The sequence below is a fragment of the Chenopodium quinoa genome, unplaced genomic scaffold, assembly GCF_001683475.1.
Source record: "Chenopodium quinoa cultivar QQ74 unplaced genomic scaffold, ASM168347v1, whole genome shotgun sequence".
NCBI lineage: Eukaryota > Viridiplantae > Streptophyta > Magnoliopsida > Caryophyllales > Amaranthaceae > Chenopodium > Chenopodium quinoa.
Genome location: NW_018742907.1, coordinates 1,046,470 through 1,067,851, shown reverse-complemented (window position 1 = coordinate 1,067,851; position 21,382 = coordinate 1,046,470). Strand labels below are relative to the sequence as shown.

At 36.8% G+C, this 21,382-nt stretch overlaps 1 protein-coding gene and 1 pseudogene across 1 annotated transcript; both read left to right on the top strand.

The window, feature by feature from the left end:
- Nucleotides 1–5,120: 5,120 nt before the first annotated feature.
- On the top strand, nt 5,121–8,352 carry LOC110727453 (annotated as a pseudogene).
- Nucleotides 8,353–13,324: 4,972 nt separating this feature from the next.
- Nucleotides 13,325–19,366, top strand: LOC110727556 (fimbrin-2-like). Its single transcript, XM_021907122.1, has 14 exons — nt 13,325–13,810; nt 13,913–14,083; nt 14,740–14,981; nt 15,092–15,263; nt 15,754–15,792; nt 16,008–16,076; nt 16,168–16,284; nt 16,479–16,690; nt 17,074–17,229; nt 17,408–17,607; nt 17,726–17,883; nt 18,233–18,329; nt 18,665–18,756; nt 18,989–19,366. Exons 1-14 carry the CDS (start codon nt 13,724–13,726, stop codon nt 19,157–19,159), a joined length of 1,983 nt encoding a protein of 660 aa, XP_021762814.1. The 5' UTR covers nt 13,325–13,723; the 3' UTR covers nt 19,160–19,366.
- The last annotated feature ends 2,016 nt before the right edge of the window (nt 19,367–21,382 follow it).

Genomic DNA, 21,382 nt, shown 5'->3' with positions numbered 1-21,382 from the left:
CAAGTGTTTGCAGTAACCATCCGTGTCAATTAACCGACTAAACTACTTGGGATAAGAACGGTCGGTACCTTATGAGTTAATAGCCAACAAACATTGGCGAATAAAGGGGAACAACCGGTACCCACCGCTTGAAACCTCTATTACTCAGTCACTCGGCGACTAAGTAACAACCACGTTTACTTGGTCACTCCTTAAAACTTAGTATGAAACTAAAAAGGTGTTCATATAGCGCCTGTTCACACTAAGTTAAATATAACAGGGACCAACCGGCCTAGACCGCCTAGAGTCTCTAGCCTAAAAACATGGCAGGTAGGAAACCACCTTCCTACTTGGTTAATTTTTCAAATGACAAGACCGCCTGCCTAAAGGGGATCCAGTCTTTAAAATGAGTCAAATACCGATTGAATAAATGGCCGACTGATCGCCTAGCCTGGAAACAGACAACCAGTCGTCCAGGGGCATAGGCGGCGTGATTACCTCTTACCTGTCTACAACTATCGGCCATGTAGAACAGTCGGTATAGTATGCAATTGGATATCAGAGTTTCGATACTTAGCAAAATAAAAGCACAAATTCGTAACATCTTGGCAAAAAGGCGACCTAAAATAATGGTCGCCTAAGTTATATTAACAACCGGCCATAAAGAACGGCATAAACATTCAAAACCCCGGCCCCTTGGCCGGGTAAAAGATACAAAAGAAGCCGGCCATTAAGACCGGCAAAATATTCAGAGCCCCGGCCCCATGGCCAGGTAAAGGAAATCAAACGGCACGCAGGCCGAAGAAAAAAGAAGACAAAAAGCTTAAGAAGGGGGGCAGATCTTCAATAATAGCAGTTGCCGCCTGGTCAGCATTCTTTTTGCTAGACTCGGCCTCAGCTGCATCCTTTTTCGATGCATCCACCCCAATTGGCACTATGGCCACTATCGGATCCTCCTCCTCCAACGCCTCGTCCTCAACAGCCGCCAAGATCTCTTGATTGTATCTATCAGAACACTGGCGATACGTTTTCTCCCATGAGGAAAAGTCGGCATTGGGGAAGAGGCGACCCCAGGTCAGGTGCTGGATCTGAGCAGAGTCTTCTATCATCTCTCGGACCAGCTCCTTCTTTTCCTGCTCGGCCTTGGCCGAGAGCTCCTGGGTGAGGCTCTTCTCTTGAGTCGCCAGGCACTCCTTAACGCTCGCCAAGGATTTCTCCAAGGTGTCGTATGAGCTCATTTTTTGGCGAAGAGGTCTCAGCTCGGTCTTGAGGTTGTTGATGGTAGCCTCCAGCTCATTGTTCCTCTTCTGGGCCGCCTCCAACTGAGTCCGGATAGCAGAAGTAGCCTGCGCATGATAATAAAGAATATCAGTTGTCAAAATCTCATTTTGGGCAATTTGAAACATTGCCTTATCACAGTCAGAGGCGGCCATAGCTTTCGCAGCCTTTACCTCTTTGTTCTTCCTGTCAAGCGGCTTGCGAAGGCCGTTTACTCGGAGCAGGGCCTAAGTAAAAGGGAACAGACGCCAGGTTTCAAACAAAAAACAGGCGTCTTGGAATTTAAATGACAAAAATATACCTCAGCAAGGACCCCTGCGGCACCGTCTAGGTCAAGGGTGCCGACACCCCTGACCGCCTCTCTCTCAGCCGGAGGGACGGCTTTGATCATAGACTTGGCCACATCGACCAAGTCCGGTTCCTGAGGGCCGGCTGCATCAAGCATAAACAAACGCGTTAGACCTAGTAAAGAAGGAAGCAAGTCTAAATTCACAAGGACAGTTCCATACTTCTAGGCAGCCTGCTTGCAGTTTGAGAAGGAGTGGACGGCTGTTTCACAGCCGCCGCATGTTTCCTGGCAGTACCAAGAGAGCTCACAACAGTCGTCTTCCGGGTCTTGGAGTCCGGCTGTTGGGAAGAAGAGGTTCTTGGAGTGCCCGTCTAAAAAAAAAAAAAAACCCACAACAAAACACACGGTCAGTATCTGCATAAACTCTAACTTCAAAAAGGAGAGGCTTGGAACTTACCAAGGGCGCCTCCTTGTTGGGGGAGTCGGCGGAGGACTGTTGCATGATGGAAGCACGCAACATAGCAGCCACAGTCTTTGAGGCGGTAATTTTGCTCATGGCGTCCTCTGCAAGAACAAATACCAAGGTTAATAACATTAATAACAGTAATGCAAGGCAAAAGAGAGTATTCGACAGGCCGGCTACCTCTTGAGCACCGACTGCTGAGGTCACAGGCGGCCAAAAAGTACTCGTCGTAGAGCCATTTAAAGCTCGGGACGCAGTGCAGGGGCACTTGCTCTCGCACCCCTGTAGTAGAGTCGACCCTCGACTCTACTTTGAAGAGTCCTTTGTCCAGGATCTCTTTCTTAGTCTTTGGAGGAACAGGCGGCATGCTTCGGCTGCCTGCAAGAAGAGGTGGATTCCTGTTCCACCTGTTGAAGCGCTTGTTCAGCTCTGTGTCTGAACTTTCAATTATAAAGAAGGTGCTTCGCCAATCCTTCCATTTATTTTCTTTACCTCTTGTTATGAGGTAGCCTCGGTGGCTCGTCAATTGGTACCAGCCGGTACCGCCCGCCTTAGGGGTCCGACTGAGATAGTTCATATGGGCGAAAGCCTCGAAGTTTGGCTCCACCCCGTGCAGTTCGCACCCGGCCACATAGCCGAGAACGTTGAACCAGGAGTTTGGGGCTAACTGCCATAACCCTAACTCATACCCATCCAAGATCCGCTGAACAGTCGGATATAGAGGGAAGCGCAGCCCAGCCTTGATGGCCGCCTCGTAGCAGCCAAAGCAGGCACTATCATAGCTAGTACCAGCCGGCCAGACAACCGTGTCTTATGGATCCGGCACAAAAACTAAAAAGCCGGGGCCCATTGTGTGGTTCGCAATAAAGCTCCCCACTTTCTCTTGCATGGCCTTGATCCGGCCCTGTGGGACAGTGCAGTAGTAAGGGGTATTTTGCTCCCTGTAAGAGGCGGACGGCTCCGCCCAATTGTCCCCCCTTCTCAACTGCGTGAGAAAGCCTCGCCTCTTGTAGAAGGCTGTTTTTCTCTTATGTGTCTAGAGAAGCATGACCAGAAGAACTAGACTCGGACTCGTCCTCTGACGAATCCGAAGAGGACGACTCCTCCCCTCTCCCAGAGGGACCCGCCTCTTCTCCTTCAATGGGAGTAGGAGAGAAGGTAGACATGTCAACTGTAAAATGGGAAGGGACCACCTTGACCCCTCCCTCAGAACTGTCGGCGGTCAAGCCGCCTTGGTTCACTTCAGCATCTGGCGCCTGGTCAGATGTTTCACTAATCGGCACCCTGTGGGAGGAGCCGTCTGAGTTCGAGATCCTAGCAGTTCTTTTTGTTCTGGCCATCATGTTCTGCATAGACACAGAGACAGTCGGACTTTGTATAAAGGGCAAAGATGGGTCCGGAAAAGGGCAGACGACACTCCTAGTCCTAGATTCAGCCGTCCCCGGTGACCGGCTGATCACTAACCTAGGTCGTGTCGTGTGCTTCTGTGGTGCCATTTCAAAAAGGAAAAAAAAGAAAAATAAAAGAATGAGAACCGACGGTTACCTGAACAAGTGAAGTTGACGAAGTTCTAGAAATTCTGAGTAGCTGGCTTGTCAGAGCAGACGGTAGGCAGAAAGAGTCCGGAATGTCAGAGCAAGTTCAGGGGTCCGAATGTTCTCTTCAAAAGTTCTCAAGTGTGAAAATGACTAAAATCAACACACCCTTATATAGGCAAAATGAGAAGGCGAAGGGTCACTCCCAAAATTCAAAATTTGGGCGGGAAAATCTCTCGGCCTTTTACCGGGTGACACCTGTAGCACGCCGTCGCCTGTTCCGGTGCGACACCTGTCACAAGTAACACGTGACAGTCACGTGCCACCTGTGAGGGGCAAATGATTAGGGGATTTTTATCCACCAATCAGCATCCGACACGTGGACCAGCCAGGTTTCGCCACGTGTCCTTCACGTAGGCCAATAGGAGCCTGCCACGTGTCATCAAGAGATTCGTCCTCCATGGACCAATTGTGATGCGACACGTGTCCATCCATGCCAAATAGGTAAATCAGCCAACAAGGCCCAATCTTGGTGGGAAGCCCAGTCAGCCTTAGGTTTAACTTAAACCTAGTACTGGCACGCATCCCAAGGCATATAAATATGCCCATTAATCCTCATTAAGGGAGGATGCACATTTATCACTCTCACCTAGAGAGACCCAATTACATTTTTTCCGCATTAATTACTCCTTAATCAAGTACTAACTTGACCGTTGGAGGCGGATCTCCCATCATCCGGAGCATCCGTTTGTTTTGCAGGTACAGGAGTCCGGTTCCAGTCTCAGAATTGTAACTCTCCCGCAGGACATCAAAAATCACGTAAAGTTGATTGTTGCTTTACAACGGAGAACTAGTCACTCAAGGAGTCGGAATCCTACCTCTTGCGTGCAGACCTCCGTTAGTGACTGTTTACTATAGAATGGTAGAAGTGATAACTATTTGGTGTACATTTTCGATAATAAACAAAAAAAAACTTATTGAAAACGAAGGGGATGTATTCAAATCAAAGCAATATGTAATAGAATTTTAGTAAGAGTATGGAGTATGGAGTATGAAGTCCGAGTATTGCCTATATGGCTATGATGACTGTTTGGATTGTTGTGTTCGGTTTTGTAATTTGGTTTAAACTGAGAACTGAGAAGCACTGCCTTTATTTCAGCTCAATTTAGGAGAAACGTGATTGGCATATTGTAAGAAGCAGTATTGCTTAACCCTATACCCTAACGATGGCCTAAACCCTTGATTGGTGACACTAGAACTATAATATCATGCCATCCTGCATAAAGAAGTTGACTGTTACATATTTCAAAAGGTTATAGATTTTGTTTACCATGAGTTTGTTAATAGCCCTCACGCAAGTCTTTCACTCAATGCATTTAGGAAGTTGTTTATTGGTGTCAGGGGTATATGAAATGCATTAGCTTCTAAGAGCTAGAAATTGAGATAAGATTCTAGTATACCCATGATTTCGACTTTCAGGATTGAGATTCAAAAGAGTACATCAACTATTCAAGATATTCTAGCTTGAGTAAAGCATATCTTTGGTGTGTGAGTGATAACTAATGTGATTATTACAATGCTTATTATTCATTTGATATGGGTACAACTAGAGGATATGTACATGGATGAAGCATCTGAGGAAGTTGCAGTGCAATTGGCTGCACAAGGAGTTATTGGGAAGAGGGTTGATGAAATGGAGTCTGGGTTCATGATGGCTCTGGATTACATGATTCAAACAGCTGAAAAAGACGAGGATGATAAGAAATTTGAGTAAGACGTCTCTCCGTTCATAAAAAAACCATAGAAGGTTAGAAGTAGGTATATCAGAAAATGATGCATATACAGAAAGCCTTTCTCGCCCCTGAGAAATGAAATTACTCAAAATAGTAATACTCAAGGTCTTACTTTCTTAATGCTAAAAACTCAGTTGTTGCTTGTCAGCGCAAGGCGCTCCTGGAGGTCATCAAGGAGACAGTATTATCCCATCTAACGAAGAAATGCCCCCCACATGTGAGAATGATATCTTATTCTATGCTCTCAGTACTACATTATGGTGATTGTCTTCACGTACGTGCATTTCGTTACAAACCTTGATTCATATTTAGGTACAAGTTGTTGGACTACTTTGTAGAACTCCTCAGAAAGAGAGCAGACATGAGTTGCTACGCCGTGTGGCTGCTGGAGGTGGAGAATTCAAGGGTGAAAACGGCACGAAAGTTCATCTTCCTGGGGCTAACCTTCTTGATATAGCAAATCAGGCTGATGACTTGCTGGAGGTAATTAGCTCTTCGTAGGCCATGCCTCTTCTTGTTCTTTTAGTCTAAGAATTGAACTTAGCTCTAAGATATGGATATGAGTTGATATCACTGATAATCTTCCATGTAAGTTTCAGTCTGCATCTCCAGATTTTTCATCCTGTTGTGCTATGCAACATGCTGACCATCTAGATGTATTGCCCCCTTGTTTGTTCTATAGGAGAATCTTTGTGACCCTTAAAACCTGTCTCTGAAATTATGGAATATGCATTATGCTAGTGCTAATACTATGGTGTGCATGCTGCTTCATTACAGGTTCAAACATAGTGTATATGATGCTACCAGCTCTTAATGTCAATGCAAGTAACTTTTAACATTTATCTTCTTCTATAATACAAAATGTATTAGCTACAGATGTGGAGGAAAAGTAGTTTAGAGTTCTCTACTGTCAATTTTCGTAATCAATTAACATGACTAGTAGTATAAGTCTGGTTCATTGACATCTTATATCATACAGGTTTTAAAATCTCAAAACCAAAATTTAAAAATTGACAGTGATATTAAATTGTCCCTTCCTGCTGATATGCTTGTTGCTGCACTTAGTAGATTGTCATGCAGTAACACAAGTGAAAAAGCCGACAACTATATCCTTATAAACCGAGCTTTTGAACCTTGACCTTGTGACACCTTCACATGTCATATTTAATAGGTAATGATATCTTGTTTGACACTTTTATTATTAAATTTGTGAAGCATTAGGCTGTGAGCCTGTGAGATCTGTCTTTTGTCTACGGTTAGAAATCTTAGAATATATCTTGGCTTTGCCTGTAGTTTGTTTGTTACCCCAGCTAAACCTATCTAATCTAGCTAGAGTAAGTAAATCTGTGGAGTTTCTTTGACCAACAGGGGTCTTAAGCCTACATGCATTATGTACTCCTTCATAGCGTATGTTACTGTGCTTCTTTCTTGTGTTCTTTCATCTATGCTAGAGGGTCCACATGCATGTTTCTAAACCTTCCTTCTCTCCTTTGTTCATGCTTACTTTTATTGTTCTAGTTGAAAAACAAATAAAGGCCGGTGTCAGCTTAATAGCTACAAATGAGCTGTGAGTGCCATAGGTTGCTGGCTTGGATCAGCAAGACAAATAAGTAGCAAAATACTTTGTATTGTTTTGGTGATAAATTTATGCAAGAGAGTGTTTATTATCTACGATTAAGCTGCTTCCTGTCTCTACCTTCCTTATGCACTTTGGCATGCCATGAAGTGATATGAGATAAGAGGGGGCACCTGAGTGGGAAAAAAAAGTTGGATGCATATTACCCCTCTCCCTCCAAAAAATATGATATAGTTGATTACTCCCTTGGTAATGTTAGAATAGATACTTAATTTCAGTCTTTTCACACGATAATTTTATTTTTGTTTCGTTTACTTGATGTAAGACCAGCAACGGTTTATGTTACTCACTCAAGTAACTTTGACAGACAATGGAAACTCGACCTGTTGTTCCTGATAGAAAGCTGCTTGCCAGGCTTGTCTTAATTAGAGAAGAAGCTCGAAATATGATGGGAGGAGGAATACTTGACGAAAGAAATGACCGTGGTTTTAATACTCTCCCTGAGTCAGAGGTTTGACAGATTCCTGGCATCTTTAGTTGGATACTCTGTATTCATTATTGATAATAATGTTGTTACTCAGGTTTCATGTACTCTTTTCAAATCTCGTAATATCATGTATCAACATGCAAAAGTATTTGTCTTCTCGCTGCTTACTCTTCTTCCTATGATTAGATCTTTCTAATGAATGCAAATGTACCTCACCATGCTTCAGGTAAATTACTTGACCAAGCTAGTAGCATTAAAACCTGGTAGGACGGTCCAGGAGATGATCAGAAATGTAATGCTAGGTATGGATGAAGGTGCAGATGATCCCAGCACTGACAAAGATGGCAGAACTGGTGGTCCTCGTGGAGTTGTAGGAAGAGTAAGTATGATAAATTGGTTATTGCGGTGTTGCCTTTGTTTTGCACTATCTCAGTTTGTTGATGTCATATATGTGTATAATTCAGGAAAGTTTAACTGGGCGAAATGCGCCTCCAGTGCGTCCTGGAATTTTTCTCGAGACTGTAACAAAGGTATGAGTGACAATAAGTTTATATATGTGACTTCTTACATCATGAATGAGAGCTACAAGAACTGTTTGTGGCATAAATTAATGATAGATGGACTTTAACCCACCTTGTCTCTTTTCTATCAGGTACTTGGGGGAATTTATGCTGGAAATGTCTCAGGCATCACTGCACAGCATCTAGAATGGGTAACCTTCATTTGTCTTCATTTTGGATCAGTATGCTGAGAGATATGATTCATAATTTCTCCTCCCCTAACACATGTTATCCTTGAATATCCTCACCCGACACTGTTAAATTATCATTCATTTCTTTTATTTTTTCCTATCCACTTTGACGCTGTACATATAAATATTGGCTCACCTTGAAACCATTCATTCAGGTGCACCAAAAAACACTTGGAAGTACTTGAAGAGATAGCATTTTGAGCTTCTTCTATAGCTGCAAGCCTGCAAGTCCGGCAGTGAAGGTTCTTCAGTTTGAAATCAATCTTTGATCAGCCTGACACTGGTTGAGGTGCATGGCATTCAAAGCTCTGCGAACTAACTGTACATAGTTCATTGCAATCAAACACTCAGGCGATAAGGGCAACTTTCCCCCTGCCTACAGACCGTTAGCTCCATGAAAGTAAAGTAAAATGATATATATAGGTGTATTGACACGTGTATTTAGTCGTAGGAGTTAGGAAGCTGGATTATTGGTATACATCTGTTATAGTCTTCCGACAATGTTTTCTTATCATGGCAACCATCTATACTTCAAAAGAAGAAAAGTAAAAGTTCTAGTGACCTTATCTGCAATATCACTGTCTGTCTGTTGATCGAATTGCTTTTGATATCTAAATTATGTACTTAATGTTTTACTTTCTAAAAGAATTGTTTTCAAATGAGTATAGAGCAATTTATCAGCAATTCCCATCCTCAATTCTAGATCTATTTGTTAGTTCAGATTGTCGGATTTCGTCAACGGGTTAAAAGTGGACAGTATAGTATGAGGCAGGATCTTGGGCATTTGTATTCCTACTATTGTTGAACAACTACTACATAATCGACTTCTGAAGACACCCTTTGTTATTTTTCAATTATTGTTTTTATTTATTATGCTAGACTAAAGAAATCTAAAGAGTTCTTGTCAAAAAAAAAAAAAAAAAAAAAGAAAGAAATCTAAAGAGTTGGTGCAATCGTATTATTGCGATGGTGATTGGGATTTGATAATACAGAAAGTTGATTTATGATGGATTGTTATCAAGGTGACAGTCTGGGCTCCATGGGATGGGCCAAGCCCAAGGCCCCTTCAAATACAATTTAGATTGCTCACATGTCCTTACAACAATATGTGAACCCAAGGCAAAGGAGCGTATTTAGCCGGAAAAAGCTCTTAAGTAGGATCGAGTTTGATGTAAGTGTTACGTGTTGAACCATGTTGTCTCAATCTCAACTCGGCTTGTTATCATCCCTACTTGATACATCCTCCTTTTGTTTGTTGATGTGTCTCATATATTAATATATATCTTGAATACACACTTAGGTGACGTAAATTTGTAGGGATTTCCTTAGATGAACCCCTAACTATTATCGTGGAGCAGAAGAGTTCAATAATCCAAAGTCCATGATAGTATTGTAATTGTTGTGTATTCGTAATGGGGAAAATGCTATGTTCATCCCTAAGGGTTGCATTCTTGCATACAAATCTAAAAAAGAAAATATTAAGTCAAATCAAATATTAATCACACGACTTATGCTTGATTTTGTCATGAATTTTTAAATTAATACAAAGAAGCCAAAAGTGTCTTTCATCTTTGCTATTTACTATTGTCAAACAAATGATAGTAACACATAATCTCTAGGTAAGATTAGAGAGGGAGCTTTCTAATCAGTGACCAAAGACGAATAAAAAGCAAATATACCACTAATTAAAACTTTAGCTTTATGAATCATGTAAGCAGAATCATCTAGTAATGATGGTGCTTTCAAGTGTTCAATTACAAAGATCAGAAAAGCATGTGGTAAGTGAGGTCCACAGCTTAGGATCACCTTAATTATTTTCTTATAACATTAACACCACATTATTGATTTCTATTGTTGGGTTTTTTAGTTGCAAAATGCAAAATACAGCAAACACTTACCTAACATAATATATTTATAGTCATTATAGAGATCAATTTAATGTTAATATATTAGCATGCTTACGGGTGTAACTACACTTTCGGAAGTCTAAATTCCCAGATACTTAAGGACTTGTAATGTACGACTTATTTTGAGTCTTTTTACTCGTTTCAACCAAATAAAGATGAAATACGAAGTATAAGTAAAGATAAATTCAGATAAATTTAGGCAAGATATATACGGAGTAGTTTTTTTTTTATATATAATTTAATATAGAATAAGCTTTTTTCAGTCAATTCATACACAAATTAGTTTTTTCCATTTATAAAATAAGAAAATGTTTAAACAAAATAAGTTGACTGAAATGAATTCTATCTATTAGCTGATATCGTGTGAAAGTATTTATTCATTTTAATTTTAATTTTCCATACCATACAAAATAAGGGAAATTATGTAAGTTCATAAAAAATTAAGAGTATTTGTTTTTTCTTTTCATTTCTTATTATGTGGTTTAAAGCTTTAAACTAAATTGAAGCAAAGGTTATTAACCCCACCGACTTAAAATGGATATTTGGCACTTGCAAATCTGCTAATAAGGCCCATATTTGTTTGCTTTGCCTTTAATGCTATGGATGGGCCCTCAGTCCATAGGCCTACCTGTTTTTTATATCCTCCTTTTCCCAAATTTTTTTGATCCATTTTTTGTGTGCTTTGCTAGTGAATCACAGCTAGCTGCCTTAGCTATCTGTTCTTGCTTTTGTAATTGATTTTTGTTAGGTGTATGTCTTCTATTTCTCGATGTCTGAAAATCTGAATCTAGAATTAGGAATTTTAAAGTATCATTAATTATTCTGTTAGATTATTTATATAATGTCAATGGTTAAAAGAAACATGTCCATCTTATTTTCTAACAATTGGTAGTGTTGTCAAACATGTAAACGTGTCACAAACTATTGGGACTCTTGCCCTCTTGGGAGAGTATAAGAGATCTCCTACATAATAAGATTTCAATTCATGGTCATTATTCTCATTTTCTCCATATTTTGATTGATATACGGTATGTAACCTTTTAAATATAGAGTAATCTTGCGCAATATTTAGAAATACGCAATTTTTAATTATTAAATGATAATTGTGCACATATAGAATTTGTGGTGGTAAGTTCGGGCTTCACCATACCTATCTATCTCGTGTCCAAATTAAATCCTAATTAAGCTAATCCGATCAAATTAAACGTTATCATTAAAGCGCCAATATACCAATGATTGTAGATGACATAAGTTTACAACTCACAATTCTTTAGTTGCATTGTTGTAGATTACTCCATATTATGTTGAGACAAGATAAAGATATAGTTCAGTGACAAACTAATTTTTATTTTAAAAATAAAATAACAACTTTTTTCCAAATATTTTAATATAGCACGTCCATTGGTTCATTTATTTATTTTTGAATGACGGAAAAGATCATCTTTACTCTCTATGTAGTAATCTTACAAAATAAATACGAGACATAAAATCCAAATTATTACACAAAAAAATAAAAAATGAAGTATAAGAGGTTCAATAAATTAAATAAATAAATACGTACGGAGTGCACATGTTGAACTAAAATAATAATTCAATAACATGTGATTTGTCAACTAACTTAATTGATTAAATTTTATAGGATAATGCTTATAACATATGATCAAATCCTATTTACATCCTGATTTTGCGGCTTTCTCCGGTCCTATGAGTAACAATTTGAGGCTGGTGAACGCTCTAGAAGAAGAGTGACTGGTGTTTTGGTGTTTTGAGGCTTTGAGCCTTGTGAGTTTTGACTAGTGAGAAGACTGAGAACTAGTGAGCCCATTCAAACAAAGTAGCCGTTGAGTTATCCATGCCTTTCAAACTTTTTTTTTTTTTAAAAAAGTAGAGATATTATTTCTTTAGGCTCCAGCCTTCATGTATTGGTGTTAAGTGGGCCCTTATTATTAAATTGACGAAAATATCCCCATAAACCCATAAACCTTCCCCACACCCTTCATAAAGTAAGGCTTCTCTCACATGCCATGCTTGGTTTTGGTTTAAAAATGCAATTTACGTAATAAAGCTTGATTACGTTCACGTGTTTGGCCATCATACTTGTATATAGTAATTAACAATGCATGTGAAATGACTCGAATTTTACACTCCTCTTCATTTAAACCGACTAGAATTTAGATATGCATTTGAGTTTCTTTAGGTTGTATTTTGTTGACGAAAAATCTCTTTTAATAGATATTGTTACATTCTTAAGGCTCAAACTAGAGACCTCGACTTAAGCTCGAATGAGTCCCTTATTGACAAAAACTTGTGACGTCTTGATCTAATGTTACGTATATTTTTTTTTTTTACTGAACTTGAAAAGGGTGGACGTGGACTTGGAGAGCGGTTTGATACGATTGAGATATTAATTGTTTATTTTGATATAAAATTGGTAAATTCATTGCAAGTGAAACTAGATTATTAAAGCCATACAATAAAGCAAATAAGATTGGAGAAATTGGAGTAAAATGTAAGGGAAAAATAAACATATACACATAGTTTGGTGAAATAGTAGACCTACATGTCTCAAGATATGCATAATGCATTAAATGTCTCAAGATAGTGTGGTGATAACAAGATGTTAATTTTTATACCGATATCAATTTGGCTAATTGTCTATTTATTTAGCTATTCTATATATGACGTTAAATTAGGCCAAGCAAATTAAAACCTAGCTTAATGTTGCGTGGTCATACGTCATACTCTCATAAGTTATCAGTTTATCACCATAAAAATGAGTTATTTTGTTTCATTATCCTCCCACTAGAGATCTAATGGACATTTTAAAAGTTTTAAAAGTAGTTTAATGTCATTTAGCAATAGATTTTAACCTCAAGAATAAGTTTTATCGATGCATAATTTTATCATAATTAAATTTCGAAATCAATACAATAATTCATTATTTATTTATTTTTCTAAGGTAAGGAGAAGGACCCTAACCGTACTTCAACTCAGGTCTCTCATGGTTTTTTTGGTCCGATATTTGCGGGTCAGACACTTTGAGAGTGAGGAGGAAGGTAAGGGATCTCCACCCTCAAAGTGTCTCTAGTGGAGATTGGGATTGAACCCCCCAACCTCAAGGTTAGAAGGTATAATCCTCACCATTAGACCAAACTTAATTAGGTTGATATACAATAATCCATATTACTACTCGTGTCAAGTGGATTGAATACTTTGTATATTTTAGTTCGTATATATTTTTGGGGGTTGTTGGATCATCGTCCAACAAACAAGCACCTATACGTAAAATCTTTACCTACAAAAACGTTAATGTATAGTCAACAGTAGTCATAACTTGCTAAGTTTTTAAAATTAGTAGAAAAGCAACCCTTAAACCCAACGGTAAAACGAGGGAGAGAAGGACAAATCTGTCATAATTTGAATTCCAACAACAAAAATTAAAAAACAAAAAAAACTTCTTTTGCTCTACAAGTCTGACAGCTCTGCTTCTTCAGCCTACTCCCTTCTTCTTCTTCTTCTTCTTCCCTCTCACTCTCTCTCTCTCTACACTGCAAAGTTTGGAGGAGAGAGAATTCTACTCATACGTTTTGCGAACAACATCAACAACAAATTTCCAGAAATCTTCAATCAAATCCCTAATTTTCTAAATTTATCGATTAAATTTAATGGCAGGATACATCGGAATATTGTGCTCAGATCCATGGCTTCATAATCAGTTCACTCAAGTCGAGCTTCGAACATTGAAATCTCAGGTTTAATTCGAATAATCTTGATGTTTTTTTTTTTTTTTTTTTTTTTGATTTTTCAGATCTTAAGTTGGAATGATTGTTGAGATTTTTGTTGTTTGGATGTAGTATCATACGTTTAGGAGAGAGAGTGGACCTCTTACTCTTTCCGATTTGCCGTCGAAGATGTCGAAGCTTAAGGTTGTTGGAGAGAATTTGACTGAAGAAGAGAGAGATTCGTTTCTGAGGAGTAATTATCAGAATATGAATGATGAAGTTGATTTTGAGCTCTTTCTTAGGGTAAGTCTCTGATTTTCTTTTCTTTTTGAGTTTAATTTGATTTTGGAGATTTATTTCGTCGGATTTTTCTGATAACAATGATTTAGGAGGTTGAATTATGAATTTAATGGTTATGGTTTGATCATTTTACTATATTTTTATTTTTGGATTAGGAGATGGCAAGTTTTTGTGCAACTGAGAAAATTATATTTAGTGAAAAGCACTTGTAATTGCTCCGTCGGGTATATATTAGTTCAAATTGTAATTACTCTGTCGGTCTAGATTTTGTTGTCGCGTTACTAGTTTAAATTGTAATTAATCTGTCGGTCTAGATTTTGTTGTCGCGTTAATAGTTCAAATTAAATTATCGACGTGACTGTTGATTGCGGATGGAGGGAGCAGTTGCTAGCTTGATCGAGCTTACTAAAGGATGTAATAACAATCTAGATTATTGCAATGGGATACTGGAAAAGTTAGGAAAAGATTAAGTTTGGTTTTGAAAAATAACTAAATTTTGTTAGGAAAAAGTTAACTAATTATGTGGGGGCAACCAAGAAAGAAAGTGTTTAAAACAGTGAAGTTGTTATCATATTCTTTTCCTTAGATATTATTATGTGCAAAGTAAGAAAACTAAAAAATGTGGGCTAAAAGAGGAAGAACTTTGTGGGTGAATACAGGTGTATTTGAAACTGCACGCTCATGCCAGTTCAAAAATGGGAAGTCCAGCTAAGAATTCATCTGCCTTTCTTAAGGCTGCTACAACAACATTGCTTCATACTATAAGTGAGTCGGAGAAATCGTCGTATGTCTCACATATCAACAATTATCTAGGCGAAGACAAGTTCTTGAAGCAATTTCTTCCTATTGATCCTTCAACCAATGATTTGTTTGAGATTGTTAAGGATGGTGTTCTTTTATGGTCAATACTCTTACCCTTGTCACATTTGTACTACAATTCTTATGTTTCATTATCTTTGATATCGTGGCAACGTGGCAAGTTTTTAAACTTAACTTGGTAAAAAAATGCAGTAAACTTATCAATGTTGCTGTTCCTGGGACAATTGATGAACGTGCGATTAACATGAAAAGATTGCTCAATCCATGGGAGAGAAATGAAAATCACACTCTATGCCTTAATTCTGCTAAGGCCATTGGGTGTACAGTGGTTAATATTGGTACTCAAGATTTCATTGAAGGAAGGGTAAGATGGATTCACTTTTCGAGATGATTCTTCATTTGTATGCTTTCTTGTCTTTGCCAATTTTACTCAACATTCTATGATTTTTACTTAACAGTCATAGTATCAATCTGAAGACTGAAGGAAAACTAACACTATTATGGATATTACATGGAAATACCCTTGCTATATTTGCAATTGATTTAAAGGAAGCTGAATCTTAGAAGTCAAACATTTCAACTACTCCTATATTGTATGCGAATTTAATCTATTTGAAGCTGAAAGAAGTGCCTTTTATAATACTTCAGCATATAGAAGGATATGAAATTTTAGGCGTACACAAGCAAATGGCATTTAGTCTTTAACAATCCTTTTAATGTTCTGAATCCTTTTTCCTGTTTTTGTTTTTCTCATGTTGTATAATAAATTTCATGTTGTTGGCTGTATCTTAGTTTTACTGATTGTTGTAATTTTTTGACAAGAAATACTGATATCACTAATGGTTTGATTACAGCGTCATCTTGTGGTGGGATTAATCGCTCAAATCATCAAGGTATGCATCTATCATACTACCTTATATTATAGTGTAGGAGATATTTACTTTTTACAATCATGATGTAAATGCTCGTTTTCTTTATTACTGTATCTTCACTTCAATTGAGAAGTATTAGCAGTCAAACTTGATAGCTTATGCATACTGTACAGACATTACACCTATGAGGCTACAATCAGATAAAAAAAATGATCTTATGCATTGTTTACCTGCAGATACAACTTTTGGCAGATCTCAACTTAAAGAAAACACCTCAATTGGTTGAGCTAGTGGACAGCAGTGAGGTGAGTATCTTCCATAGACGATACATAGATTCTAAATCTTTTTGAATTCCAATCCAATCTCATTACCTAATTAAGTTTCTCAAACTCTTAGGATGCAGAAGAGTTGTTGAGTCTTCCACCAGAGAAAATCTTGTTGAGATGGATGAACTTCCAACTTAAAAAGTCTGAATACAAGAAAGTTGTCTCTAACTTCTCCTCTGATATAAAGGTAAATGTTTCCGCATTTTTTTTTCTCTATTATATAAGCTGCGATGGACCCTCGAATTATATCCTTAATGGCATGTGATTTTATATGCTGATACTAGACGAGACAATTTTGTTTCTTTCACTTGATCTTTCCCCTAGACCAGACTTAGTAATTTGCTTATGGAGTTGCTGATAAAAACTAATAACTTTCTGTAGGATGGGGAAGCTTATGCTCATCTCTTAAATGTCCTTGCCCCGGAGCACAGTAATCCAAGGACATTGACAGTAAAGGATCCTCTAAAGAAAGCAAATTTAGTACTTGAACATGCTGATAAGATGGGATGTAAAAGATACTTGACAGCTAAGGACATAGTGGAAGGTTCACCAAATCTCAATCTTGCCTTTGTTGCACACGTATTTCAGCATAGGTGAGAAATGACAGTTTCAAACCAGTTATTTTGGACCATTCTGTAGTTTTAAGTTTCTAATGCATCATGGCCTTATATATATATATATATATATGTTTTTTTACTATATCATTACATGTCTTTTTTATGCAAGTCCAATTATTATGTTGATATTATGGTAAGTGAGTCTTTTCATAGAGTAAAAATTAGGGGTGAATGGCAAGATGCAAATTCAGTGATCCATATGTATCTATGGACATGGGCTTTGAATTGCCATTCACAGAGGTATCCTATATGTATTTGCTTTCATCATGCTAATACAGTGTATGTTTATTGTGTTTATCTCTTTAATCCTATTGAGACAAGAGGAACAGATTGTAATTCATCTACTGTTTCTATGACAGGAATGGGCTCTCTACCCAAACAAAAAACATCTCTTTTCTTGAAACTTCTCCAGATGATGTTCAAGTCTCACGAGAAGAAAGAGTTTTCCGCTTTTGGTTAAATAGTCTTGGTAATACAACATGCATTGACAATGTTTTTGAAGACCTAAGGGATGGGTGAGTACATTCTATCAATTGATCACTTTATAATAAAAAATGTAACATAAAAGTACTGATGGAGATTACATCTTAAACTTATTTGATATTTCATTTTAAACGAAGTACAAATTATGTAGTTGCTCCATTTCATGTGATGCTGTGATTTATATCATGCTTTAAATCCTCTTGATTATAGATGGGTACTCTTGGAGACGCTGGACAAGGTCTCACCAAAAATTGTCAATTGGAAGATTGCAAACAAGCCACCCATCAAGATGCCCTTTAAGAAGGTTGAGAATTGTAATCAAGCAATAAAACTTGGGAAGCAATTGAAGTTTTCTTTGGTCAATATAGCTGGAAATGATATTGTGCAAGGAAACAAAAAATTGATTTTAGGTATGTGGTCATTGTTGATTATTTGAACAATGCAATGTACTTTACACAAATGAACTATACATCATTACACAAATGGAGTATTCTGTTTGATTGGTGGTTTTGAATTATATATTTTCAGCTTACTTGTGGCAATTAATGCGATGCCACATGCTCCAACTCCTAAGGAATTTAAGGTTCCATTCTCATGGGAAAGAAATCACAGATGCAGATATACTAGAATGGGCTAACAATCTAGTGAAAAACTCAAGAGGGCAGTCTCGTATGAACAGTTTTAAGGTATAGAAATCCACTCATATAACTCTTACCATCAACATTATCAAGACAATGCTAAAGAGGCTCTTGCCTTAGTATGGGTGATGATAATCTGAGTTGAGCTCAGCCTCCTGGTCTTGAGCCTGACTTGATCTCGTTTTGGTTGATCCATGTCACTCCTAAGCCAGTCTTGTTATTATTGTGAATTTTTATCATGAAGGATGCTCTTTCGATCAGGCACTAGTTCCAATTCACACAAGATGCTGAAATAAGTTGTGTAGCATGTTGATTGTTTAATTAATACTGTCTTTTTATGCATGAGAGGGACATCGTTGGCTTGGTAGAATCTAAACCTGGATGATCTGATTTGCAGGATAAGAGTTTGTCAGATGGAATTTTTTTCCTTGAGCTTCTAAGTGCGGTGCAGCCAAGAGTAGTAAATTGGAGCCTTGTTACGAAGGGATTAAGTGGTATGTAGACTATGAACTTCCGGAATTTATCACTGCTTGGTTTGCCTATCATGTTGCAAGCTGCATTTAGTGGCTTGAAAGTTTCTCAAAATTCATAGGATAGTATCATGTCTCTCCTTGATTTCTTCTGGCTACATAAGATACTGACTTGGATAATGGCATGGCTACATATTAACCAAAAAAAGTATAATAAGGTGGAATTCATAATCTCCTTGACTATCTCATTACAACCATTAGTACATTTCCTGACAGGGGCCTAGCAGTAATCGTTTGCTATTGTATGTGCATATTCAGCTTAAATATTTTCCACTAATTGTGCAAATTGTCATATTCAGACGAGGAGAAAACAATGAATGCTTCATACATTATCAGTATTGCAAGGAAACTTGGATGTTCGATATTTTTGCTTCCTGAAGACATCACTGAGGTATGTACTATTCATCGCTGTCTTCCTAGTTGCTTCAGTTATTGAACACACAAGACGAATGACACAAGTGTAGGATCTAGTAGCTAATCTATTGTCATGTTCTAGCCTGCATTTTTAATAGCTCAAAGTCATCAAACAATCACACTACTGTTGTGTCGACCTTGTTTAGCCATGAATGATCAATGTGCTATGCCAAATACTAGACTATTAATACTTGCATCATGTTCATCAGGTCAACCAAAAGATGATCCTCACTCTAACGGCAAGCATAATGTATTGGTGCTTGAATCAACCCTTAGAAGACAAGTCATCGAGTTCTTCGGACAGTGAGAATGGCAGTCAGTCAGAAACAATGTCAAATTCGACAATGGATGATGCTGCATCCGAATCATCATTAGAATAGATTGGATGTATATATGTGATCACAATGTATATGGGAACTTTAACTGAAGTTCCTTTAATACACCATCTTGATCTGTGTTTTTTTTTCTTTTTTTCTCATTATTTTTAGTCTACCGCCATGGTTTTGCTTTACTTATAGGGAGTGAGTGTTTATCTGTGAAACCAAATTTTTATAAAGAAATTACATGTGAATAGTCAGCCTTTAATAGCTTTTCTTGTTATACTTTATTTTCTTCACGGACGAATCATTGTGACGATTAATGTTTGCCGACCCAAATAATTTTGGATTAAGACTTTGATGTTGGTTTTGTTGTATTCATTTTAAAATAAAAAGGCCTTATTATTTAGAACTAATCCGTTGTTACTTCCTCGGTCTCTCCTTATCGTAACTATTGTAAGTTTTGTAACACTTTTTGTTTCATGATACTTGTAACACGTAAGACTCCACTACTATTTCATTATTTCTTTACCTTGTCAAATCCAATCACACTATATTTTTTAATCATTTTTTCTCATACTAAGATTACTAACAATAAAATATACGTACACTAATTATATTTCATATTATATACGGAGTACAAAAGAAAAATTTGTCAATTGCAGTCATTTAAAATTTATGTTTTGCGAATTGCATCTATTTAAAAAAATTTAGCAAATTACAACCCAAAAGTTCTAATAACTTATTACTTGCCACCCTATCCTATTTTCCATCCAAAATAACGTCAGCCCTTATCTCATTCAACCGTAGTTAAATTAAATTCATTTTAAATAAAAAAGGGGATAAATTCTTCTACGTACTATGACATCAGTTTTTTTGTACGGTATTATGATCAAACGTAGATTATTTTGGCTATACATTTGAATTAAGACGATAATGTCACACAATGTGTATTAAAAATGTACATGATTTCAAATGAGATTAAGCTATCAATGGAGTTTTCCATACTAACACTGAATTTTCTACATTTTTTTTATCCCAAATTCAATATGAAATTGCACTACAAAAGTAGACGAAACTATGCGTAATAACATCTTGCTTCAATGTATTGTAACGTATTACACCGTATGATGTAACCACAAAATCATATTAAAATAAAACTATTGAAAGCTACAACATACTACACACAAAAAAAACTCATTTGAAAGCGTGTACATTTTTAATACACAACATCATATGACATCATTGTCTTAATACACATACTATGTATACAACCAAAGTAAGCTACGTTTGATTATAATACAGTACAAAAAATAATGTCGTAGTAGAAGAATTTATCTTTTTTTTATTTAAGATGAATTTAACTTGACTATGGTTAAATGAGATAATATCTAACGTTATTTTGGGGATAGCTTGGATTGAAAATAAGGTGAAAAATTAACAAGTTAGGTCCCTGTTATGCTCTGCTTAAAAATAATAATTAATAATAATAATAACTAATAATAATAATAATAATAATGCGGTAATAATAATACTAATAATAATAATAATAATAAATAATAATAATAATAATAACAATAATAATAATAATAATAATGCGTTAATAATAATAATAATAATAATAACGAAATCTGCTCTGCTCTGCTGACCCCTGCCCTGGTTTGCTGTCTAGAAGCTCAAAAGAACAGGGCCTTAGTAGTATTTTTTGGGTTGCAATTTGCATTTTTTTTTTAAATGACTACAATTGGCAAAATATATATACTTTAAATGACTGCAATGGACAAATTTTCCTACAAAACTTGGACCCTTGACAAATTTGGCTTTTGTCTCATCGGGACTTGAACACTTGACAAATTTGTCGATGCAAAAATTTGACCAATACAATCTTAAATATCAATAAATAGCCCAATTTTTTTTATTTTTAACTCTGTAGTACTTTTTTTTTTCCGAACATAAAACAATAGATAAAATAACAAATACGCACTTATATCAATGAGATGTAAAGAAAAAGGTTATGACTTCACCTTATTTTTGTTGAACTAAAATTATTTTTGCTAAACTGAATCTATTTTTACCGAACTTGAATTAATTTTACTGAACTGAAATTATTTTTACCGATGTTCTATTATATTTTTTATTTGAAGTTACTGATTTTTAATAAACTAAACTTATTTTTATTGAACTAAACTTATTTTTACTAAAATAAAATTATTTTTAATGAACTGAAATTATTTTACCGAATATTAGTTTTTTAAGGTGAAGTGAACATGGCCTTATGATGGTAAA

What these genes read in the sequence shown, in the direction of transcription:
- LOC110727556 (XM_021907122.1), top strand. Translation starts at nt 13,724, where the DNA reads ATGGCAGGATACATCGGAATATTGTGCTCAGATCCATGGCTTCATAAT. An exon ending in GCACACGTATTTCAGCATAG is followed by an intron (nt 16,691 to 17,073) that starts GTGAGAAATGAC and finishes TTTCTATGACAG; the next exon opens with GAATGGGCTCTCTACCCAAA. An exon ending in CTCGTATGAACAGTTTTAAG is followed by an intron (nt 17,884 to 18,232) that starts GTATAGAAATCC and finishes TCTGATTTGCAG; the next exon opens with GATAAGAGTTTGTCAGATGG.